This window comes from Pseudochaenichthys georgianus, chromosome 6 (genome assembly GCF_902827115.2).
Source record: "Pseudochaenichthys georgianus chromosome 6, fPseGeo1.2, whole genome shotgun sequence".
Taxonomy (NCBI): domain Eukaryota; kingdom Metazoa; phylum Chordata; class Actinopteri; order Perciformes; family Channichthyidae; genus Pseudochaenichthys; species Pseudochaenichthys georgianus.
Window position 1 is genome coordinate 25,304,769 of NC_047508.1, and position 27,310 is coordinate 25,332,078.

At 41.4% G+C, this 27,310-nt stretch overlaps 1 protein-coding gene across 3 annotated transcripts in view; it reads left to right on the plus strand.

The window, feature by feature from the left end:
- shank3a (SH3 and multiple ankyrin repeat domains 3a) overlaps positions 1 to 27,310 on the plus strand; it is a 224,750-nt gene that overhangs the window by 131,971 nt on the left and 65,469 nt on the right. For all 3 annotated transcript variants that reach the window (XM_034085067.1, XM_034085068.1, XM_071203491.1), the window contains exons 12-13: positions 682 to 863; positions 18,133 to 18,246. In XM_034085067.1, coding sequence (XP_033940958.1) covers positions 682 to 863; positions 18,133 to 18,246 — 296 coding nt within the window. The remainder of the gene's footprint in view (positions 1 to 681; positions 864 to 18,132; positions 18,247 to 27,310) is intronic.

The window sequence follows — 27,310 nt, forward strand, 5'->3', positions numbered from 1 at the left end:
TGTGTGTGTGTGTGTGAGCGAGCGTGTGTGTGTGAGGGGTGGAGGGGAGAGGAGAGGCAGACGCGGTGGGACTCCCAGGAGAAGGAGTGGGGAGTCGGGAGCAGACCCAGCCTCTCTCCTCCACAGCAGGAGGACCAGGACCCAAGGACAAGGCAGCGTCTGTAACCCAGCCTGGAGCAACTTGAACTGGGGACACAGGGACATCTCTGCCTCTCTGGAGGGGGGGGTCTTCTTCTGGAGCCCCAACTCAGGATGTGTTTGAGTAAAGGGGAGCTTTCAGACGGATGTGACAGACCCACACAGAGAAGGACACTGTGCAGTCCCTCTTATCGTTAAACATCCACCTCGGTTAGGATGCGGTGGAGAGATAGAAGGAGAGGGTAAAAGGGAGCAAGAAGGATATTGTCTGTGCTATTAAAGAAGGCAGAGAGGGAATAAGAAGAGGAGGAGGGGGAGAGTGGATGGGAGGAGTGTCCTCTCCGCTCATGAATGTCCCATGGAACACTGACTGTTGACTGTTGATCGGCAGGCGTTGGACTTGTTTATGAACCGGTCCCTGGTCAGCCTAGCAACCGGGGGGTGTCACTAGGTTGCTGTCCCGCTGACAACCATGTCGGTGACCACAGGCTTCAGTTACCAGCTCCCCGGAATCACCACAGTAACATATGTGTTTGTTTACAGCCCTGGCTCAGTGCAGCGAGACCCAAGCCCCCCACATCACACCCCCCCAGCACTGACAGGCCCCCGCGGGCCCAAACGGAAACTCTACAGCGCTGTCCCGGGACGTACCTTCATCGTGGTCAAGCCCTACACGCCACAGGGGGAGGGAGAGATCCAACTCAACCGAGGAGAAAGAGTCAAAGGTAAATTGTCTGCTTTTGTATGTGTACTTGTTTATTTGATCCTTCCCCGATGCTGTAACTACTTCTGTACACTCCAGCTGTTAATATTCTGGACTTCATCACTACTAGGTATGTTTAGGAACTCCTGTAAAGTTCATGGCTACATGTGGCTCCCATGAGCTGGGTTTGTAGCAGAACAAAAGAGGAGACATTCCCATGCTCTCATCTGTCTCAGATACAAAGCACACCATCACTTCAGTATGTTTTTGGCTGTAATGCAGTTATGTGATAGCACCTGGAAGTCATTTGAGTGTTGTTTGGGCTTGACATGGGAACAATCATTTCATCCGGCTTAAAAATGTGCTGTTTTCTGCTTTACAAAGAGGTGCAGTGGCTTCGCTTTCATATGTTTGTGCTTTTGTCTCTCCATCCATGCTCCACTCAAGACTATGACCATAATGACGTAGAAGGTAAAGTCCATAATATTCTTCTCACCCTGTTTCTTTCCCATACACTTGAGTGTGTCAACCCCACACCTACCTAGTGTAGTAATGAGTTCCTGGTCCTGTTTGAATCCACTTGAGATATGTGCACAATCTCAGTGCAAATCTGTGATTACTTCAAGGAGAGCGCATGCAAATTCAAACAGGTCCCGTGTGCGGTTGGTTGTTGGTATGCATACACACATTGTGTCCTTCTTACTCTCTGAGATGACTTCTCCCCCTGAACGTCTTACTGCTTTCCTCCCTCCTCTTATCACCTGTCCACAGACACCCAGCTCCACGTTGACCCTACATCCTGCCACTTCACATACATCACCATGGATCAAACCCACATTAGCCTAATGGAAACAGTTCCCTCATGTCCTCAGAAAGGCTGGAGAGAGAGATAGAGACCTCGTGTTCCTTTCAGATATACAGAGGCACAGGAAGTACAGATTAAGGGTCAATTTGGAATTTCATTTTTTTATTATTGTTTTCAACCACAACACATGCATGCAATGTTATCTCTCTCTCCCCTCTTTCTCAGAAACATTCACTAGCGAACAATCCACAAACACTGGTCTAAACCCCTTCCCTCTGCCTGAATACAAACTTAAGTACTCCTAGATGTTTTTTTCTCCCAGCTTTTGTGACCTTAAAAAACGTGTATCAGTGGATCCCCTCCTGTATGCTTTGATGCCTCACCTTTATAGTAGTGTGTCTGTTCTTTGAGAAACAGAGCTGTCATTTCCACAGGACTTAGTAGTAGGGATGCTCCGATCGATCGGTCACCGATCGATATCGGCCGATACTCACTCTCTACCGATCGACCGGTGCTCTCTAAACATGCCGATCGCGATAACCGATCGCATGACGTAAAATACATGACACTTTTCTCTGTGTGCGGCAAAACAAGCTCGCCAAAATGGCTTCACCGGTCTGGCATTATTCCGAAAAAGACAGTAAAATAGCGGTATGCAACGTGTATGAAGCAGAAATCCTGCAGCTCCGCCCGCCGGACCGGTAAGCGCAGCGAAACACACACGAGTTAGACCTAACACACTTAGCTATTTGATCTACCTCTGGAACAAGCTAAAATAGTTATTATAAATATATTTATTCTTCACTGTTGGGTCACTCATTACTAGATCAGTGAGCTGCATGAGATACTGACAGGCTGTCAGGAGAGAGAGAGAGGGGGAGAGACGGGAGAGAGAGAGAGGGAGAGAGGAAAAGAGAGCGCTTCCGCTCATTTCTCCCGTGTTATTATCCAAAGTGAATGTAAACTTGAATAATGTACATCATTTCAATGTAATAATTAAGTTGATTGTTGTTTGTGGAAGCTCCAGTGAATGAACCCCATTAACTGAGTTTAAACATCACTTTAAATGGAAGATTTAAAGTGATGTTTAAATCTTCCATTTAGGCCCCGCCCACTTGATCGGATCGGCGATCGGTATCGGCCGATACTGATTCCGGCGATCGGCCCCGAAATTGGCGATCGGAGCATCCCTACTTAGTAACAACAATTCAGATTTAACAATTAAACTCATGTTTTTTCTGAATGATACAGTATTGTCTGAAACAGTGATGCATACTGATGTTGACACAAATGTTATCGGAAATGTGATGACTCAACAGCAGCCAGTGTGCCTCCATCTCCTGAATGAATCTGCTGTCACCGGCTTTTCTGTCGGTGCAGCTGAATCCATAACCCTGCCACTAATGTGAACACACAGTATTTTGCCGTTCTTTCATGTTGGCCATGCCGGAAACAAGCTTCCAGTCGCATGGCTGCCAGCACCATGACCGAGCCAAGTAAACCATCTGGCTGTGATATGCACCACTGACCATCATAGCCATTACTGTGTTGCATCCACTATACTTCCGTAGTCCTAGAATATATGAGAAATACGTCATGGATTTCTACTGCTTGTTGAACGTGTGTGTGTGTGTGTGTGTGTGTGTGTGTGTGTGTGTGTGTGTGTGTGTGTGTGTGTGTGTGTGTGTGTGTGTGTGTGTGTGTGTGTGTGTGTGTGTGTGTGTCACTCAAACACTGACATCTTGATTCCTGTTAATGTCTTCACACCCTTGTGTATCACTAGCCATACCAGAGGAGTGTGATGAGATCAGACTGGGTAAATCTCACTAAATGTCTGTGTGTGTGATGTCTGTTAGCGTCCATGCTTGCATATGCATCACCATAACTGTGTATTAACTACCCTGGTAGTATGGCAGATTGGAGGTTGAGGCGAGGGAAATTATAAGTCTTACAGAAATAGATGTGTCCCACTGTGTAGTTTAATGAAGACCATTTTTATTCTCATGGAGACATACTTTAGTTGTCAGCAGTAGACTGTAGCACAATCCCTGTTAAGTGTGTTAGTAGCTGTTCCTTTTTGATTTGATATTTTTCTTGAATATTTATGAAATGCACAATATGATGATTTCTTGTCTACTTCTCGTAGTAGCGGATGAATGTCTGGACTCAGATGGTAAATACAATATACTGAAGCGTTATAGCAAAAACCTTCATAGCATTTGATTTATGTCAAAGTAGTTTTAACTCGTAAGACTTGGTTTTGTGATTTTAACTTGGTTCATTAAAGTGAGCTGAAATTAGTAGTATGTACTGTAATGGGTGCTGTAGCAATGTAGAGTTATATATTGATGACAAAAGATTTGAAAGAGCACACAAACGAAGGAGTCTGGCCTCTCAATTTGCTCCAGCTGTTTTGGCAACTTTAAAGCACTTGAGGTTGAGAGGATCTGCACTGTAAATATTGTGTTCTTGTATACCTTTGTTGTTGTTGTTGTTATTATTATTACTACTATTAGGATTAGGATTTTTAGTTTATTTAATCCCATATGGATTAGTCACAGTAAACCATACCACATATTAGACTCAAACTAAAGAAAGCACAAAGCACAAATGACACTCTGCTATCAGTTTAAGTTTAAACTCAGGGACTGCCAAACGTGAGCGAGAAGGTTTGATGCTGACAAGTGTAGAAATCCCTTTTCCTGTATGAAATATTACGTTTTAATAGCCTATAACACTCATGGTTCTATCCTCCCTTGCCCTCTCAAACATTGACTTGCAGATTAAGTAGTACTCAAATCTTTTGTGGTCAGCATATAGTAGTAATATTATCATGTGTGTTGTGGTGGGATAGTGTTAGTAACTTAACTGTAGAAAGCCAAGACGTATTTAATTGAAATACTTGTTTATCAATTATGTATTCATTTGTGTGGTGACTTATAGCTGACATCTCGTATACTGAGGACGATGAAGATTGTGCCATAGACATAAGTGATGGTGATGATGATGAGGAACTTGACGGTAAAATTATATTTTTTCTTTTTAAATCAGAAATAAGGATGACAATGTGTTAACCGGTAAATCATTGACACAATTATTTGCTCTTCTGTAACAGCAAATTAAGGGACTTCATTGAGAATCTTCAGGTTTATTGAAAGTTCACAGCTTTAATCCACGATGTGAACAAAGATAAAAACATACATGTAAGATTGAGATAATATCACATTTTCTTCCTTCATTAGTCTAGCACTGATAGAAGCACACACTGTTTAGTAAACCACACTAGATTAGCCTTAAATGTCTGCTTGGTTTTAATAATTAAATAAAATACTAAGGTTCCCATGAGAAAAAAATGTATCCACCAATTTCTGCTCCACTGAAAAACAGCTTGGAAAAGCTCCCAGTCTTATCTCAGTGATTGTCAGTCCATTGGTCAGCTGTCTGAGATCAATGTCTCTCGACAGCCTTCGTCTAGACAAACAGCCCCGCTGTCCGCCATTTAGGGTCATCCACATCCAGCTCTCCAAGCACACTCTCTTAGTCTCAGTTAATGACGGTTTGTCCTTCCTCACTCAATGGCTGCCACTGCACCACAGAACCAGCGTGCACTTGATACGATGGTGTGTTTGAGGGTATGTATTTGTGTGTGTTGGTGCGTGCTACAGGTGGGAAGATTGGTCGACTAATTGATTAGTCAATCCACAAATGAATAATTAACTATTATGATCATCTATAATCAATATTTTGTATGCAAAGATGGCAATTAAAAGAAAGAAAATGTACCTATGTTGCAAATGTATTATCTTTTCAATTTACACACGGCATCTATTGCACGTCTGTCCGTCCTGGGAGAGGGATCCCTCCTCTGTTGCTCTCCCTGAGGTTTCTCCCATTTTTCCCTTTAAACTGGGTTTTCTTTGGAAGTTTTTCCTTGTACGATGTGAGGGTCTAAGGACAGAGGGTGTCGTATTGTCATACTGATATTCTGTACACACTGTGAAGACCACTGAGACAAATGTAACATTTGTGATATTGGGCTATATAAATAAACATTGATTGATTGATTGAAAGAAAATAACCATATATCAAAAACTGAACACGTAAAAATTACGTTTTCAGTTTTTGATATATGGATATTTTCTTTTAGATATTTAAAAGCATTACCTTGAACTTGAAGGCCAAAAATAATTTGATTAATCTAGAAAATAATGTTCAGATGAATCAACAATACACATTTTGTTTTAGGTGAGCTCAATAGTGTGTCCCTGATTGCGTTACAAAGAAATGTGGATGTTTCCCGGATGATCGGATGTTGTGGTCTGTCTGTGTGTACATGTGTGTATCCTGTTGCAGCTGTGTGTGTATTTGATTATCCCTTTGGTACACTCCATTAACAGCTCACCCATCCCCCCACCCCTCTTGCATCCTGTCTCTATACTCATTCCCCTGCTCACCCCTGTGTTTGTTTCCACTCGTCCCCTTCATTGATGTAATCTGATCTCATCATCTGGATGGACATCTCTTGAAAGGCCACTTACTGTCACCATGGTAACGCACAGGGACACATGCCACCGTTACCTGGTCAAGCTTTTTGGACACTTGTGATCACTCTTCCAGATACAAACACATCCGCAGCCATACAGTATACACACTTGCTCTTAAACACACACCAAACTGCAGGTTCAATTGTGACATACAGGAAAACTAAAAGATATTCAAAGGAACCGATGTGTGTATCAACATGCTGGTAACCCCGCTGGGAGCATTAACTGCACTTTCAGTACATTCTTCTCCTCAACAAGGTGTCACATTTAAGAGCATGCTTCCGTAACAATGTATCACATCTCACACACACAAACGCGCACACACACACACCACATACACCTTCTCCAAACGCCATTATAAATCTTGCAGACAGCCATGAAAATGAAACCGGCGCAAGTAACGTTGAGATTAGACATTCACAAACATGATTAATGAGGTTGGACCGCACCAAGTGTGTGTAGAATATTAACACTGCTATGGGCAGTGGAGGATACCTGAACTAGCTATACCGACACAAACACACATATATATATATAAAGTAGGTATTATTGGATTATTCCAGTTCCAACTTCACACAGGCCCAGAAAGCAGCTGTTAATGCTGTAATGATCTCTGGGAACACACACAGTTCCTCATCCATTTACTTCTGCTGGCATGCTGATCACATGCGTATAACTGCAAAAGCTTTCTGCTGAAATAATTGCAGGTATGCTTCTCTTTGTACCTGGGTCTCCTCAGTCGCACCTACCCATATATGTACACCGATGTAAATGCTTGTTTTGAACAAGGCAAAAAGCCGGTTCATTTTACAAATGGACACTGCATTTTTTACCACAAAGCTTGCTATTCTTAAGACTAAAATAATGATCAAATGATGCCTTTAGTGAGTAAAATCAGGTTGGATTGTGCTAAGTGATGAATTTAGACTAAATATTATTGTTACCTTCCCACAGTGAGCTTGGAATTAATTAATTAATTAATTAGACTTCCTCTCCGTCTGGTAATAACATGAAGTGTATGCTTCCACACTGTGTGTGTGTGTGGTATTTCTGTTTTGTGCAAGAACAAGCATCTAGTCATTGTTATTCGGTTCATGAAGTGTGTATGTGGTGTGCATATTTGTGAAAATGTGTTAGTGTTTGTCTGCATGTGCCTCTGTGTTTTCGAGCAGGACAGTGTAAGTAATTGCCTCCCACAAGTTAGATAAACAGCATTCTTCAAGTATTCAGAATCCAGCTGGCCTAATATCTGAGGCACATATGGAAGAAATGTTTCTCTGTGTTTCTCTGCCCTTGTTCTGCCCGTCTGTCTCTTTCTATCTCTTATACCGATGCGCACAAACATGTACATTTACATTTTCATACATTTCAAGTGAATTTACACATGTGAGACCTAACTTACATTAGTTACACCATGTTTCAGCTCATATCAGGGATTTTGATACATTTAAAGTTGCAGTATGACAACCCTTTAAATGTTAATGACTGTCTGGAGTCAGATGGTAAATACCATATAGCATTAAAGCGAAGATCTTTATAGTATTTGATTCTTAGCTACTAAATGTTTTGGGTGGTTTTGAGTCGTATGAATTTCAAAGGAAAAAAAGCCCTACTGATCTGTCAACATGATTCTTTATATGATTCTAATGATGGCACTTAAAAGCCAAAATCAATTTATAAATGGATTGCACAGTTAATGATTAACAAGTATGAAACAAATTGAATAAGTTAATGATGAACAAGTGAAGATTTGTTTTGGCCAAGGTTTGTTTACATGAGTTTTTCAATGGTCACATCCTTTTATAGGTATACTGTCAGATAAAGAAATGTCTAGGGGGCAGAAAGTAATTTCTAACTTAACTATTTTTGCTTTGAAAAAGTGTCACAATTCCTGTGACCACCAGGATTTTTTATATTCAAACAATAGCTGCATACGCTAAAGAGAGCGTGAAAACACATGCATTGTTAAATACAAAAATGGTTTTGCCTTAGGTTAAAAGTGCTGAACCTTCCTTAAACAATAGCATCCGTGGTACACCGTATGACATTTTTGAGCTGTTTCTTATCAAAATCGTTATGTTTTCACCAATTACACATGCTTACTATCCGTAACGCAACACTGCTTTCTCTCCTTAAATATGATCCATAGATATGAAAGGTAAAGCTACAGGAAAGATGAATAAACATGTATAGACAAACATAGTCTTTTCATAGTATGTCCTCATGCCCCTCACTAACCCCCACATAATGCGGTCTGCATAGAAGAGAAGTGTGTGTGTGTGTGTGTGTGTGTGTGTGTGTGTGTGTGTGTGTGTGTGTGTGTGTGTGTGTGTGTGTGTGTGTGTGTGTGTGTGTGTGTGTGTGTGTGTGTGTGTGTGTGTGTGTGTGTGTGTGTGTGTGTGTGTGTGTGTGTGTGTGTGTGTGTGTGTGTGTGTGTGTGTGTGTGTGTGTGTGTGTGTGTGTGTGTGTGTGTGTGTGTCCTATATTCCCCATGAGAAATTAATATGATCACAGTATGGACCTGAGGCTAGTCAATTTGAAAGCAGATTTCACTCATCGGTCATTCACTATGTTTCAAAATGTGTGTGTGTGTATTTTATTGCTACTGGACACAGTCACAAGCCCAAGGCAAGGACGTTGATGTCACAGCTAACCTTCTAGCTGTCCAATCAGAGTAGCAGTGGGGTGCAAAGTCCCGCCCACGCACCTACCTGCTCCCTGCTGAACACACCACCTGTCCTACGATAACACTCTCATCCTCTCTGGGGTTTTTTCATCATTTTGTTTTTCATGCCTATACGGTGATCCCTCACAGTATCTTTGAGTCATTGAAATGTAAACCCATGCTTAACTAACATACCAAACATTTACTGAGTTGAGGCCACACACAACATGCTAATCATAGTCACCAGTTGCAGAGTTAATCAGTTTATGAATAAACATGAACAGGAAAGCTGCTGTATAAACAGAAGCCATTGACTGACGCAGATACATATTAAACAGCATCACTGATGATGCTTTTGCTTTACAATTGAGGTCAGCGCTGACTGACTGAGTGACTCCAGATGGATGTTAACAACAGGACTTTTCTGTCCTGCACAGTGCCAACCTACTTCGCAGTCGTTGCTCTGAAATTGCATGTGTAAAGGTCAGGTCCTTACCCTCCCCAACACTTCCATGCAGACACATGCAGTTTCACCAACAACAGGCATTTCTGTCATATAATAATATGCAGCGGAGGATGGCACATGGGCGGTTGTCAGCTCATTACAGCATGTTCATTTATCACAGCATAAACCCTATAATGTATGTGTCACTCTGACAATCAATCAAAAGATTAGGTGTTTGATTAATGAGCCAACAACAAACAATCTATCACTGATCTATTAACAATCAAGAGGCAATCAATAGTTGGTTTACAGCTAATCGATGATGGAGAACTCAACCATGTTCTGTTTGTGTGTATTTGTCTTTGCAATCAGAGTCGAGCTTGTGTGTGGTATTGCCCTGAAGTAAGAGTAGCAGACAGAAGGTAACTATTAGGTAGTAGGGGTTATAATTCAGTATGCACCTGAGGGTGGACACAGAGGCAGAGAAAGAATGAGAAATGGCATAAAAAGAAAGTAAGAATGAAAGACAAGTGAATGTCATGTAGCTTCCTTTCAGCCTCGGTGGGAGGGAGGATATGAGAAGAGCAGAGGGATCCCTCTGAGTCAGCCTTGGAGTTTTCCTCCCTCCTCTATTCCTCCGCCTCCTCCCACTGTCATTTACAACACTTCCACCTTCCTCGGTTTTTCTCTTTTTGTCTGTAGTCGTCTTCCTTTGCTCCAGCCCTTCGTCTGACTCTCCTGTCATTCATAAAAGCAGACATTTCTTTTTGTTCTCATTTGTTTTATGACTAATTTTGTCAAGTCTTTATGTCTTACAGATCACAACCTCTCTCTCCCTTTACCCCCCCCCCCCACCTCTCTCTTAGTTGAATACTGATTAGCCAGATACTGCACCACTCCTTCGCGCTCTTCGAAGCTAAAGAAGTCCTGTGAGGACGTGCATGCAGCAAACCTCAGCACACATCTGACTCAGAGCATGTCACTGTCCCTCTGCCTTCTCTTGTATAGCCTCTACTTCATTCAGTCTTGTATCCACTAGCCCTTTTCCACATCACCTTCTTTCATTGCCACCTCTCCTTCTCCTATTCCATGTCCACCCCCATCCTTTTCATTAAACTTAATTTTCTTTTCTACTTATCTCTTCTGTTTTTGACTGATATGCTATATAATACTCAATCTATGGTTCCATGTGTCATCGTTCTCCCTCCAGAGCATTAGCAAGTGTTCTTACAATCCTATATTACAGGCAACAATGAACATCCCTGATACACTACTGTGCATAGACATCCCCTTTCCTCCTCGTGTGTGTGTGTGTGTGTGTGTGTGTGTGTGTGTGTGTGTGTGTGTGTGTGTGTGTGTGTGTGTGTGTGTGTGTGTGTGTGTGTGTGTGTGTGTGTGTGTGTGTGTGTGTGTGTGTGTGTGTGTGTGTGTGTGTGTGTGTGTGTGTGTGTGTGTGTGTGTGTGTGTGTGTGTGTGTGTGTGTGTGTGTGTGTGTGTGTGTGTGTGTGTGTGTGTGTGTGTGGGTGGGTGGCTGGGGGGGGGTGTGTGTGTGGGGGGGTGTGTGTGTGGGGGTGTGTGTGTGTGTGGGTGGGTGGGGGTGTGGGCGTGTGTTAGCATGTCTCGGGTTTCATCCCTCTTGTTTAATAAAGAGTGCAGGGATCCAAATCTAATAACAGCTCCACTCTGGTTATTGGAATGCTCTCCACTCTCACCTTCACACGCTTTATGTCAAACACACACACACACACACACACACACACACACACACACACACACACACACACACACACACACACACACACACACACACACACACACACACACACACACACACACACACACACACACACACACACACACACACACGGCTGAGATATAGACTTACTCTATTCAGAAAAGCCTTACTCAGCAAGTCCTTCTTTCACATTACATTACACTTACTGTATATCACATGCAAACACGCGCAATAGTGCTTTAAATTGCTTTTCAGTCAATCATCGTAGCAAGGTGTTTTAATAGAGAATAGTGGATTCCCCATATGTAGTTGTCGGAGCTCAGGGGTCAAGATGACAGCTGGGGTCACTGACATCTTCATTTGTTTGAAATAGCTATCTTTGCTCTTAAGACTTGAGATAGCCTTATCATTTTTAACTTCAATTCCAAACCGTTTGTTTTTTGAAATTGATGCTGAGGTTTTGGTTTATGTGACTTTTACATATCCTCTCATTATTGGGTAGAATGCTGTTTTTTTTACTTAATGCTAAAGAGACAAAGACAAACACTGAGAAGCAGAGCACTGGGCATGGAGTGAGCAGCAGTGAGCAGCAACAGAGTGGTACACAAATAACAAGAGCATGTTTTTTGTCAGACAGCTTATGCTTACAACTATTTAAATGTTCCAGTGGATGCTGCCACTAGTAGAACAAGCTACCCGGTGTTTCTGCCAGGTAGCTTGCTAATTGCTGATATCTCTTCAATCTGTCCCACTGTTTCTCTCTACTGCTGGGACTACATTATGCAACAGAGAAATATGTCTGTAGAAAATATACATTCCACTTTAAATGTGATTATTTTTAATATATAGCTGCACAAATGTATGTCTGCCTTAAGACCACAGCTGAAAAAGGGATATTGGGAAATAAAAAATGGCAAGAGAAGGATCATTTTTGATAAGCATTCAAACGAATAGCATTAAGAAAAGCATGTTAGAGAGACGCATTTAAGAGCTTGATTGTCTGAGCACATAACAATAGCAGCATCTATTTAAATCAGCATTTGGGCCTCAAATAGTTGCACAGATGTTTTTTGTATCACTAAAACACATTATTTTCCTGAGTTAATATTGCTGCACCCAATGGAATTTCATTGGATATGTGTACAATTACATCAGATGTTCAGTTTCTCTTTGTGTCTTGCAGCAAATGTAAGAAAGAAAGCCTTTTGTGGAATTTTCTGAAGATCAAGTTGTATTTTGGTTTGGCAAGTCTTCCATTACATCCCTGTCTGAATCAGTGTGAGAGTGCATCTGTGGCAGGAAGCCATCAGCCTCTCAGAACAGCTGCATCCTTTAGTGTCTGTTTCTGCAGGAGTTTGACGCACACACTGTTAACTGTTTAAAATATGTTTGTGTTTTCAAAAGTCTGCTCTGTTCCTCACCAGCTGTCACCCATTAATGCATTCATTCATTCTGTCTTTCTTCACGTTGAATGAGTCCATGCATGTGTGTTGGTTGCCTATACAGAGAAAGATGTGAGGAGAAAGAAAATGAATGACTCGGCTAGAAGCAAAACAGCAAATATACACACACACACACACACACACACACACACACACACACACACACACACACACACACACACACACACACACACACACACACACACACACACACACACACACACACACACACACACACACACACACACACACACACACACACACACACACACACACACACACACACACACACACACACACACACACACACTCGAGCAGAAGCGCATTGGAGCTTGCGGGCTGGGTGTGTGAAGAGTATAAATAGCTCTGCATCCTCACTGATGCTATTTTTAAACCAGGAACCGTGACTGACTGAACCAAGGGCAAAACTCAGACATAACACACACACACACACACACACACACACACACACACACACACACACACACACACACACACACACACACACACACACACACACACACACACACACACACACACACACACACACACACACACACACACACACACACACCAATACACGCATAGAACAATACTGTAGCAGAATTTCGACCAGAATAACTGGGCGGCTGTTGAAACATAGCTCGTTCCCTTTGTCAGCTGGTGTCTGTCTTTAGCTGGCTCTCATCTCTCTTTGTCATTGCTGAATGCAGTGCTACTTCTGTCGCAACCTTTCCCTTTGTTTCATTGTCGGGGGCTCTGTGGTGTGCTACTCTCCTTTCTGTTCACGTTTCATGCTTCGTTTGTATGTTATTTCTATATAAGTTCCAGAATACTTTGTTAATGGCCCAGTAAGATGTCATTTATTTGATTTCTACGAGGCTAAAAATACAGTATGTTGAGCTGTGTCACCGAAGAGACGACCTGTTTTGCACAGTATGTTTATTTGTTATTCTGGGCTTTTTGTAGTTTGTGAAAGGATACAAATGTGAGTATGTTGGTGCACTGGCATTGATTTATTTAACTGTATAGACAGTTAAAAGAACACTGTTGACGGTATGCCCCCACCTTTGTTAAGATCGGGGGGATTCAGACAATGTTGTTCAAATTGTGATATGTGTTAGAAACTACACAAACAACAAAGCTGGTTCAATAAAGAGTGTCGCATCCCGATCTGTTTTGCATTACGCTGATAAAAGAATCAGGATTTGGCCCAAGCAGCATGAATCCATGGAGCCATCCTGTTCAGTGTAAACACCACAAGCTGGTCGTGGCAGCGATGGTGTGGGAATGTTGTTTTGTTTGTTTTTTCTTTGGTAAACATTGGCAGAATTAGAATGTCTTTAAGGAAAAACATCAGTGGATTTTCATTGTTTCAGTGTTCCTGAGCATCGTTGGTATGGACAGGTTGGGTATCAACATGACTGCAGCTGTTAAAACACATTCATCTCCACAATTTACAACATTTCCCCTCAATGCATCCAGCAGCTTGCAGAATCATAACTAGACAAATGTATGCTGTTCTAAAGGAACAATATGCTTCTACTGTTTGCGTACATAATAAAGCGGCCATGGTGTGTGTCCATTTGGATAAGAGTGCATGTGTTTCATGACTGTGTATGAATGCATGTCAACATATGCTGTGAGTTTGCACCCATTAGTTTGCCTGTGGAGGTGATTATGAATCGGCATGGCAGGTCACTGCTCCTCGTGATACAGTGGAGAAATGGCCTGGTGTCCAGCTGAGGTGTTGATTGCCTTGTGCACGGAACGGTTGTTTAGTTAAGCCCCAATTAGGGTTGCAAAATTCCGGGAATTTTCAAAGATGGAAACTTTCCATGGGAATTAACGGGAATAAACTGGAATGTATGGGAATAAACTGGGAATTTTCAAAATTGAAGGTTGGCTCTTCATAGGGAACTTCAATATAGTTGGGGAAAGTATATTTTAGCATAATCTTGACTAAAACAAACGGATGCCATTCAAGTACACTTGAATATCCATGCCATAGCACACTGCTTACTGCATGGCTATTGAGACCACACAAAGGTTCCCAACAGGCTCACAAATGTGAGAGTGGAAAAACTGGTTGGCATTCGGGCAAACCTAAGGCTCTCTGAGCCGGACACAGAGCCATCCTCAACAAGGCTGGACAGTGACACTGCAGAGGAAGAGGAAGAGTGTGATGTTGATGAGGCCCAGGAAGAGCCTATTGACTGAAAGGCTTTAGCAACAATGCAGAGGATCGCTTGAAGGAAGATTTGTATGTTTAATGGGACATTTTGGAGGGAGAAGGGCTCTTTGCATTTAACATTTTGAATGGGACTTTGTGGGGATTTTAGGATGGGGGGTGCATTTTTGTTCGTTTTTTAATGAGTGAGGTTGGGGGGGATGAGTAATAACCCAACATTCCTGTTTTCGTTCTTCAATGAAACAAATAATTGTTCAATAAAATAATTTAAACTTGTTCTGTTCTACTTAAAAAAAATAAAAAAATCTGTTGAAATGCTTAACTTCCCATGGAAACTTTCCGGAAATGTTTTGCCCCTTTGCAACCCTAGCCCCAATAGACCTCCATAGAGATTAGAACAAATGCCATTCATTGTTTTGCATTGAAGGAAATATCAAAAGACAGTCACCAGTGTATGCATAATGCTCAATCCCATCTACTTTAGATTTCAGCTGTCACTCATTGTTTATCAACATCATTATTCAGACAGGAGGCGTCCATTCGAAAATTGCATTCTTCATTTTACCAAAGGTATCCATTTCTTGAGAGTTTGTCCTATTTCCAAAAACTCTTAAATTAAGTTAAAGATGAAATGGCCCTTCAGTATCTACATCAGGTACTTGCAAACACAACTGAACTGCCCTTGCCTGCCCTTCTACATTTAAATTCGACTTTTGGGTTTTTTATTGGTTAAAGAATTCCCTCATCAACATCTTGCTGGGCCATTTAATCTCTTCAAGGATCCACCACCATACTGTATGTGTGGCGTCAACATGCCCTGACAGACTGTGATGTGGCATGAGGAGATTGAGGAGTAATACCTGATCTTAAGCTCAAACCGCATAAACTCTACTGGCCATTCCCACTCATATCCACACCTTAAGCTTCACACATGGCCGTGGTCCCAGAGCAATCTGGTCGGACGTAAACATCAACATGGCGCACATATTATAAATCCTCCTGCACAGACATGCATTGTTTGATTTCCTTCCCGCCACTTGGCTCTGGTGAGCCTTCATCTGATTAAAAGCCACAGTTGTCATGCCAACACATTTTTGGCAAGTACAAAAACAGAGTGGCAGTGTAATGTACAGGCTACTGACCCAGCGGGGAAGTACCTGTAAGGGCATTTTACAGGTACATGCATGCATGCCTTTTTGCTGTGTGGCCTTATATGCGTTTCAGGCTATATGTTTCTGCTTTAGCAAGATACAGAAGAAAGCCAATACATGTACAAGTAGACACAAAGAATCAGTTAACACCATCATTCAGCCACAAATAATACTGTTTTACTGTTACAGCAGCAGGGACATTCTCTTTTTGGTCTGTTTCATTTTCAGTGTTATGCAGACTCTCTGCTATCAGACGCTGAGGGAAATGTGAGGATTATAAAGCCTATTATGCAACAAAAAACCTTGGGGTGATTTTTGTGTGTGTGTGTGTGTGTGTGTGTGTGTGTGTGTGTGTGTGTGTGTGTGTGTGTGTGTGTGTGTGTGTGTGTGTGTGTGTGTGTGTGTGTGTGTGTGTGTGTGTGTGTGTGTGTGTGTGTGTGTGTGTGTGTGTGTGTGTGTGTGTGTGTGTGTGTGTGTGTGTGTGTGAGGCAGAACAGTCCACGGTGTATAGTTGTAGATAGATCTCTTAGACGAGACGGTGGCTTTTGCTTGCTTTCTTAGATGGTCAGTTCCGTCCACATTGTCAGGTGTGGGTGTCAGGGACCAGAAATGGATTGGTAGTGGGGTGATAAGGCCAGGAGTGAGGGAAGTGAGCGAGGGTGGCCTGGAAGATCAATCAGAGGTCTCACCTTTTCTTTCATTTCTGTCAATGGGGAACAGAGAGCACTGCTTCAGGGACACCATTACAGTACCGACAGACACAGCGACAGGTACGAATGATGGGATGGAGAGAGGACTAAGAAATCATTCAGAAAAACAGTGAAGGAGACTGGGAGAGAAAGTCATGTTGAGCAGAGAGAGGGGGAGAGAGAGAGAATAAAGGGTTTGAACAGGGAAATAAAGAGACTATTCTCAGGAGACGGGCTGGGTAAAGTTGTGTTAAGCTACGATCAAAGAGAGGGATCAGTCCATGTATCCTCTGTGTGCTGAGTGTCCTGTTTTTTTACAGCTGGAAGTCGATAAACCGCCGTTCTCCCCTTTTGCAAGCCACTTCTCTGTTAGCTAGTGGATGTATAGCCGGGCAGAGGCAAGCTAACAGGGGTGCACTGAGGGAACACAGACTTGTGACCCACCAGGATATTTGTATTATTGAATTATATTCTATTGAAACACACAGTTGTCCTAAAACACAATCCTGCCTAGCCTCACACATGTTTGTGTCTGCGCAGGATGTGAATAGACTTTAGGGGTAGTAAGATGTGGGCACAGTGTAGTAGAAAGTATTTAAGAAATATATTTGTAACACTATGCAGCAAGTGTGAATGGCTGATATTTGAACTTTGAAGTTCAGCTGACCGCTACCCATAGTGCCTCCGGTGACATCACCGTGACATGTCCCCATGCTGGAGGAGAAAATAGTTTGGAGGAAGTAGACTGCATCATTTAGCAGGCTGTCTTCTGGCTGCAACATCATACTGTCGTAACCTAGCAACCGGTTTAGAAGAAGAGCTCGCTCAGGCAAAGCTTCAGCGCCAGCTGGTGATCTCTAAGGGGGGGGTGTGTGTGTGTGTGTGTGTGTGTGTGTGTGTGTGTGTGTGTGTGTGTGTGTGTGTGTGTGTGTGTGTGTGTGTGTGTGTGTGTGTGTGTGTGTGTGTGTGTGTGTGTGTGTGTGTGTGTGTGTGTGTGTGTGTGTGTGTGTGTGTGTGTGTGTGTGTGTGTGTGTGTGTGTGTGTGTGTGTGTGTGTGTGTGTGTGTGTGTGTGTGTGTGTGTGTGTGTGTGTGTGTGTGTGTGTGTGTGTGTGAGAGAGATAATGGATGAGTGTTGTAGAAATGAGCGTTCTGGCTCAGTCCTGCAGGGAAGATCAATATCAACTATACATTCATCTCTAATTACCACAGCGGAGCTTAGAAGGAATCTCTCTCCTTCTCCTCACCGCCTTCTACAGTAGCTCTCTCTCCCCTTTTCTTTTTCTTGTTGACCTTAATGTTTTTTCCCTCAACTCTGTCCCTTTAATATTAAGTCTTTCTTTCACTTTATTTTTCTAATTCAAAACAGAATACATCCTATGTTGTCAAAGCACCTTGGTATGGTTCATAAACTACGGACCATTTTATTCCGATTACAGTTATTTCTGTCTTTTATCTGGGTAACGTGTGTAAAATGTCTCCCTCTGTGTACACGCACCCGAACAATGGAGACCTAAATATCTCACTTTGTCCTTTGTCTCTTTTTCAAGGCTCCACAACCTCACAATAATGACAACTAAGAAAGTTTTATTTCAATGTTTGACAATATTATTTTTCTCTTTTCAGTGCTGAGTATAGGGGAAGGAGGATTCTGGGAAGGCACCGTCAAAGGGAGGACAGGATGGTTTCCAGCAGACTATGTGGAAGAAGTTCAGATGAGGCAGTTTGACCCGCGGCTAGGTAAGGCCTCTTCATGCACACACACACACACACACACACACACACACACACACACACACACACACACACACACACACACACACACACACACACACACACACACACACACACACACACACACACACACACACACACACACACACACACACACACACACACACACACACACACACACACACACACACACACACACACGTACATACTGTGCACTCATACTGTCCCACTGCAACATGTTTCTATCTCGCTGTAGTGTGTTGCCTGGGTGTTTTTACAGTGGCGCTGTCCATGGTGCTGAGAAGCTAAATATGTCCTATAGCCAGGGGTGCACATAACCTTTTTGCCCTGGTTCTCAAAGGAGCACCTGGAGATGTTGCTTGGTGTTCATCCTTAAAATGAAATAAACCGGACCTTTTGAGGGGTACTTGACTTTATGAACGGGGGGAGGTGCGCTAGTGAGCACTCTCATGAACTGTTCGCCGGAGTCTCGCAGCAGGGTTACTGTGCGGAGTGCATAAAGCAGACCCTTCACGCGATAGCGAGGGGTAGAGCGAGGGATCTCAGATGCCGTCGTGCTCACGGACAGATTAAAAAAATGAAACCTAAATGGCTCGCAAATTATACTTTGGTGGCCGTTAATATACCTGGGCGGCCCGCCCAAGTAAAGTCGATGTTTGGGAAACCCTGCTATCTTAACAGTTCTTATGCAACACATATCTCTCTCTCTTCTCTCTTTTCTATCTCTCTCTTCTCTCATTTCTTTTTTCTCTCTCTCTCCCTCTCTCAATGTTGGTGCGCAAATGCGCCTTTTTTCAAATGATCCGGCGCTCCTTTTTTGGCGGGGGGTGCGCATGCGCACCTCCGCACCAGTTATGTGCAGCCCTGCCTATAGCTGTTGCTATGGTGTCAGAACATCTGCATGTATTTGAAGCAAATAACAAAAAGAAGACAACATATTTTGTTTTATATCTGAAGTGAAGTGATTGTTACTGTTTATTAATTGTAAATACCCCAAACTAGAAAGGTAACCATCATCCTCCTCACTGCTAACCGCCACAGTGTTTGCTGAAGGAACTGGTTCTAGCAGTGTGAGAGAGATTTTCTTTTCAGCAATGTAGATGGAAGGAATGGAGGCTAGAGTCCGCTTTATATCAAACACTGAGTTTAATGAGAGCCAACGGCCGTGAGTGAGCTCAAAGCGTTTACACAACATGCCATGAGAAAACCCTCCAACTCACTGAAGCATTACACAGAAAACACAGACGATCTACCGGAGAATCCGGGAGGGGCCTCTATTTCGCGCGTCTTCTGATCGATAATCACAAAAACACATGGATTCAGAGACAAAGACAGTCTGTTAAAGTCCTCTGGCAGTTAGTCACAGTCCCCCAACAGGAAAGCGGAACCTTTAACCCTTTAACCTTTAAACCTTTAAACCCCTGCTCTAAGTTATGGCAGACCTATGTGAAACACAAAATGCTTTTTGGTACAAACACATAAACAAAATATTTCCTTCACAGATCCACGCTTTTATCAATTCATTGATAACCAATTAACATTAGTCTAAGAATATTTTCAGTCACTACTTGAATCAAATAAAACGTCCTCAGAGTTGGGTGGATTCCTCATTACATTAATTACATCAAAAACAGAATAAGATTGGAACAGCCAATCACAATGGTTGATACAGACAACCATAATAGAAAAATCATCTTTCTTCAGTGTTTGATTTCTTTTGTCAAAAAGCACAATAATAACACATATACAATACAAAAATATAATAGTAAAATATATGTTTCAAAAACAAGATCTTTTATCATTTATCCCTCAGTTAATCTCATTCATCAAACACAAATTCAAATTCAGCTTACATCTTTAAAGATTTACTTCAAGGCAATTCATAATTAAAACACAATTAGAATGTAGGATTATAAGAAATCCAATTGAGGTATAAAATCAGAATCAATAGGGATTCAGTTAAAAATTCACAGTTAAGGTATAAATTCACAGTGATGAATCGATCAATCTGTAATCTGTAAAGGTACAGTGTCCTCAATCTTTAGCATTACTTTTCGTTTACTTCAATACACTTATTCAAGAGTAAGGCACTTTACTACATACATTTTATTCAAATACATTTGTTTAACATCTGAAAAGGAAAAGTTAGGCATTTTATTTCAACAACCTGAGGAAAGAAAAGTCAAAACATCTATTCGTGTGAAACCGTCAGGCAGGTAATTGTATTTACTGTATCAACAATGAGAGAGACTAGGCCCTCGTACTGTTAAGATTGCTCAGAGTCTGTGGGGAAAAGTTGTACCAATCCTCAGCCTCCTCGCTAATTCTGGATGCTATGTCCAGCTAACTAAACCAGCTTTCGTGAAAGGAATTGGGCTAAACATGGGAGAATGCATAGATTCTGGCATATTTTGGCACAGCAAACAGTTGCTAATATTGTGTTCATGTGCGTAGTCTAACATTAAACTTGCTGCAGAATTAGTTTTAGTTCGTTTAAATGGAGTGATTTAAGGCCTTTTTGAAAAATCTACATCACCTGCTGAGTATTTAAGTGGAGTGGATAGAACATTTGTTTTTCTATCTAAATGTAGCATGCAGTAGCACCTGGATTGGGAACCTGGTAATCTGGTTTCCTCGTTGTACATTTTACCTGGTAATGATTAAGGATAGTAACATTGTCTGTTATAATATTAGAAATATCTTATTGTTCAATACATTATCAATCTGAAAATATCAATTAATTTATTTTGTATAGTGTGAAAGTGTAATCTGATCTGACAAAATATATTTGTTTAGTGTGAAAGTGTAATCTGATCTGACAAAATATATTTGTCACCACTATGTAACACATATCTGTTCATCGGAAATATAAAAACAATCATTAATTGTACATCTGTAATCATCTGGTCATTCAATTCAAATGTTATCTTTGTACAAGAGCTCGAAGAACATGTCCTCCTGACTCGTTCTCCTCCTCTCTTTATGACACAGAATGTCTGGTGTGTGAAGGCATCCCGATACTGTAGATTAGCACTGAGGTGCTGATTGGCTCAAAACTCTTCTTCCCCAGAGCACCATATTTCAAACCCCCCAATTGCTCTGCTTTTTGTGGCTCATTCAGTGAGCACTTTATGATCTCCCAGTGAACCAGAGGCTCATCTGCCTGCATTCCTTCTGCTATCTGCTTGAGAGCAGAGCCTATTCCAAGTGGCACATCCAGATGCCACCCCCCGTGATGGGAGAGGTTAGGAAGAAATCTGCCCTTCCAAGAACCATAGAGCCTCTGAAGCCATCGCTCGTCCTGCAGAGTTGTCTGTTTGGCCCCCCCCCCCGAGCAGAAAGATGAAGAAGCATCCCATCCCATCAGAAAGTTGAAGATTAGAATCCTCTCATCTCGAAAGACCTCGTGCCTCCTTGCCCGTGGCTGGGGGTGCTCTCTGCAGCCAGAGGGTGTGACCCTCTCTCTCTGACCCTTGACCTTCAGAGCTGTCCTAGTGATTGGGTTAACACTTGATAGGGATGTTTTCCTGAGTGCAGACAACTCAAAGTAATGGATTAGCACATTATCATTCAATTACAAAAATACGATAGGCCCCTCAGAATTATTTGGGAGCCTTCCTGACACATGCACATGCATACATGTAAGGTTTGTGTTAGTCATTTAACATGCAAGAATCATATACTCATCAGTCCAAAGCAGAGAAATGTTATTTTAAGTTAAATGTGAGCTAGTCCCTGTGGATATAACCCGTTCTCAATTATTCTAAATATTATATTAATTCACCATTTACCGTTTGATAAAAGATTAGTTTATCAGAAGTACATTTCCTCTTCCATAAACATAGGTTTGAGAAATGAATGTTTCAATATGAGATCAATTACTCAAATATAATTGACTCTCCCCTCCCTTTTCTTACATATGTCACATAATGTAATAACAACGTAGGAGTCTATTTAAACATGGTATCGTCTATAAGCTATTCATCGAGAAAACTCAGTATCAGCACGTAACTTGCAAATAACTCTTCTCTCTTTCCTATCCCTCTCTTATCCTCATCTCTCTATTCTCTCCTCCACATCTATCTCTATTCTCTCTCTCTATTCTCTCTTTCTATTCTCTCCTCCACAGCTCTCTCTATTGTCTCTTACTTCAGTTAGATATGAAATAAAACATACGAGTCCATGTAAGCATGGTAGAGGTCATAATCCATCACTCGAGAAAACTCAGTATCAGCTGTGCGCAACTAACAAAAACAATTGTGAGAACCATATATTATGCAGGAAATGCACACCTTTGTTGAAAAAAAAACAAAACAAACAAAAACAAAGCATCTCTGATTTTGGAGGAACAGCTTCAACCCCCTTAACATCTGAGTCACCACTGAAGGCATAGCATGAATGATAGTGGGCGTCTGAGGGTGTCTTTACTGAGAAATGTCAAACAAATTCAAAACCTTACATTTGAAAACAGGTTTGCATTCCTCCACTTAAGGTGACGTTATCATTGGAAACAATAAGAACAAACTATTTTGATATAGAATCTATAAATTGAATCTTTAGAGCAGAACAGAATGGTTGTATTTTTAGCCTAAGCTCCGTGCAGCCTCATGGTCTATATAATGTGAATATATGTAGTAGACAGTAACAGGCCCCTGACAACAGGCCTATACTAAAAATGGTAGGGGCTTTTCACAGCTTGCCAACCTGCAGGCATCCTCTGCATAGCAGTATGGATAGCCTTAAAAAACAAACAAACCCACTCTGTGGTAACGAGAATTATATTTCTGACCCCTGTGCCCAAGTGAAGCCGTTTGACTCATCTGACTGACCCAAGGGTTTGGAGCTGGTGTGACAGGGAGGCTTCCAAGTGTTCAGAGCAGACGTCAAGCTTTCAGTTCATGGCTCGGTGGGGGGAGCAGACCCATGTGAGACAGTATCAACGGCTGTAAAGTTCAGTTTGAGGAATGTCATTCTCTCTGGGAGCAGGAAATGGTGTCCATTCTCGGACCAGACCATTAATGTCATGTAGCGCAGCCATAGCATCTCTGTGACTGCACACAGCCTGTCTGTAGTAGGGCAGAGCTGGGTGACTTTTAGTGAAGCCGTCCGAAGCCATAGACAACAAACGGAACACAGGATCATCAATGTCTCTCTTTACCAGTGGCTCAATCATAAAAGAAATTAGTGGGGAAATGTGGAACACTAATCCATCATGTGAAATGTTGAGTTAATTTAAATAATTACTTATGGGATGAAATCAAATTATCATTAATATTAGAAACTAAAGTCAGTTAAAATAGGACTTGCACGGATCAGAATCTAATCAATACACCATTTTCCCAGCTCTGTAATGAAATGGATGACAAGCAGGTATGCAAACTTGTCACCTTTTGAATCCAAACTAGGTCGTTTGTGTGATTCATGTAGATCTGCAATACAAATATTATTTGGGGCATGGGCAAGGTTGCCAACTCTGGGTACCTGGCTGGATTGAGATTTCAATATCATGGGTTTAATTACACACATGCGCACGAAATGACTGCTATCGTGTCAGTAGCGGGACCTTAGCATATATGTAGGATATGTATATAATATATATATAAATGCACAATATTGGACACAGACTATAAAAGGGCACCCAGTTTCATTCACTAATGAAAGTCAAACACATGTTTGTTTCCACTGTTTTATTGTGTGCCTGTCATGATAAGCAATTAATTGACTTATCAGCTCCTGAGTATTTTTTTTTTTTTTTTTTTTTGGGTAATCTATGGTAGGGCTAACTCATACAGTGGTGGGGCTCAAATCAGTATTTGAAATGTAATTACATATTGATTGATTGATTGGAAAGTTTATTAACAGCTTGTATATTGGGTACAGTACAGCTCAAAAAATACAATTGTCAAGGGGATGCAGACCAGAGAAAGACTTTCGTCTTGTTTACATCAGGGTCCCCCATTTCCAATTCATCATGTAATTTAAGACATATAAGACATATTTGACATACAGATGGCTATTTCGCCCCCTTGACGGTGAAACGCCACGCATGAGGTTTGGATTATTTCTCTGTCTCAATCCAAATGGAACTGTATGAAATAAAAAGGCACATTTGTGTGACAAAATTGACATGCTGAAAACCCAACCCCGCAGCGGCGCTGTCTGGGGGGATTTTTTTGAAATACTAACATAAAATACACATTCTCTCTTGAGATGAAAAATAAATCCATCGACAGTATTACTACACGACATATTTAAATGAAGCTGAACCTGCTGCTCCTCACAGAGGAAAAAGGCTGTGTGAACTACTTTACATTTGTGGATAAGGGTGGATATCCCCCACTGTCCTGTGTGTGAAAAATGGAAGACAGCCCACACCTATCAATCATCAAACCGTGGGGTCCTATTTCATTTTCAGCATGAAGCGAACTGAAAAACCTTTCCGGCTAACGTTAGCTTTAGTACTCTTGTTCTTGAGTAGAAGTACCAGAGTGTAGGAATACTACGTTACAGCAAGAGTACTGCATTCAAATGTTACTCAAGTAAAAGTAGAAAAGTATTCTCATCAAAATATAGTGGAAATAGCGACAGTAAAGGTAGTCGTTGTGCAGATTGGTCCATTTCAGAATAATATATGATGTGTTTTATAATGATTGATCTGGTAGACCTGCAGCTAGTCTGAAGTACTTTGTAGACTGCAGGGTAGCTTGTGGATTTACTCCAGGTGGAACTAAAGTCTGATTTAACACTTGATTATATTTCACATAATTCATCCAGATCCGCAAAGTAACTGAAGGTATGAAATACATGTAGCGGAGTAGAAATACACCATGTACCTCTGAACTGTAGAAGTAGAAGAATAAAGTGGCAAAACATTTAAATCAAATAAAGTACAAGTATCTCAAAATAGTGCTCAAGTATAGTCCCTGTTGAGTTTATGAACTTAGTTACACCAGTGGCTATACAGATAGAAAGACTAAGCCTTACACAGAGGCATGAAAACACATCTATGAAAAATGCTCAACAATGCTGCCAGAACCACAAACTGACTGCTACAATTAAAATGAATGCCTCTATCCATCTCCATCAGATGTATATAGCACCTTTCAACGCAAGGCAATTGAAAGTGCCTTACAAAAAATGAAAGACATTAAGCATTAAAAGAAAAGTTAATAAAATAAGCATTAAAAGGACAAATACATGGATAAAAGTTACAGTGCGGTCTAAAATATGACTAGTTCAATTAAAAGCATAATAACTGAACGCTGCTTCTCCATGTTTGGTTCTGACTCTGGGGACAGAAAGCTGACCAGTCCCTGAAGACCTGAGAGATCTGGATGGTTCATAATTTAGCAGGAGGTCAGAAATGTATTTTGGGCCTAAACCATTCAGTGCTTTATAAACCAGCAGCAATATTTTGAAATCTATTCTTTGACACACAGGAAGCCAGTGTAAAGACTTCAGAACAGGAGTGATGTGATCCACTTTCTTAGTGTTAGTGAGGACTCGAGCAGCGGCGTTCTGAATCAGCTGCAGCTTTCTAATAGATGTTTTAGTGAGACCTGTGAAGACACCATTGCAGTGTCCAGTCTACTGAAGATAAAGGCATGGACAAGTTTTTCCAGATCCTGCTGTGACATTAGTCTTTTAATCCTAGATATTCTTTAGGTGATAGTAGGCTGATTTAGTAACTGTAAATCACTTACACGTGTGTGTGTGTGTGTGTGTGTGTGTGTGTGTGTGTGTGTGTGTGTGTGTGTGTGTGTGTGTGTGTGTGTGTGTGTGTGTGTGTGTGTGTGTGTGTGTGTGTGTGTGTGTGTGTGTGTGTGTGTGTGTGTGTGTGTGTGTGTGTGTGTGTGTGTGTGTGTGTGTGTGTGTGTGTTTGTTTGGGGGTAGCCAGATGTTCCTCTTTGTGCCTTTAGGCCATAAAACCCCCAATGGTCGCTCTGTGGTCTTGCTCAGATTCTCTGCCCCTCCAAAGGTCACGCCTGTGATTGACCTCGGGTGCAGGATTTTAGGAGCAGAGGAAAGGGGAGATTCCGTCCAAAATGCAAACCTCTCCATGACTTGTCTTTAAAACGTTCTTTAAGTCCTGTATTAAGTCTTCTGTTATGTAGCGGAAAATCCCATTTAAAAATGAAGAGCAAAATAGTTTAGTTTACTTCTCTGTCTGTTCGGATTTGGAAATGTTTATGATTTATTTTGTGTGCTCGTGAACGAGAGAAGGAGAAAAAAAACATCTACCTTTGAACTGCAATTACTTATCTTAAAAATTGCAACATTATACTCCTTTAAAAAAATTGCTCAATTCATCTAAACACATTTATTATGTGCACAATAAAACCTCAACAAGTATATTGATCCTGGCTTAACCAGCGACCTTTACTCTATTGTTCATAAGCTCAGTATTTGACAACTATTAGGATTGTAGTAATGTCTGTATAGACCAATTGTACTAGAAATAATTTGAAACAGTTTAATAAAGAATGTTAAACTATATTTAAACTGTAATTGAACTTCAACGTATATCAATTATCTGATTCCAGTGGCCAGTTGGAAACAGACAATCAACAAGGTTTTCATTTTGCAGCAACAGCGCAAAAGTTTCAATTACTGTCTGACTACATTGCAGTTAGCTGACGCTTTTATCCAAAGCGACTTACATTAAGTACATTCGACTAGGAAGACACAACCTTGAAGAAAACAGAACCCTATAAGTACATCAGGCCTCACAGAGCCAAGCACCTCAAGTGCTTCTCAACTGGCTATAGATAAGCCAGTCCTCATGTCTGAGTCTGGTTCTGTCTTATCTTCTTTGTTTGGAATGTGTTCAATACATTACGTTTTTTTTATTATTCATTATTACCATATAATACATAGATTTAAGAATAAATGAAACAAATAATACAACATTGAGCTGTTTGAGCTTTTCATCTTTACATTATTGTTTTATTTCTCTCAAGTCATTTAATTTTGGTGAAATAACTGAAGTTTTAGTTCATTTTACCCTGGCTGTGGACTGATTCATTATGAGTTGTTACAACGCATGCAC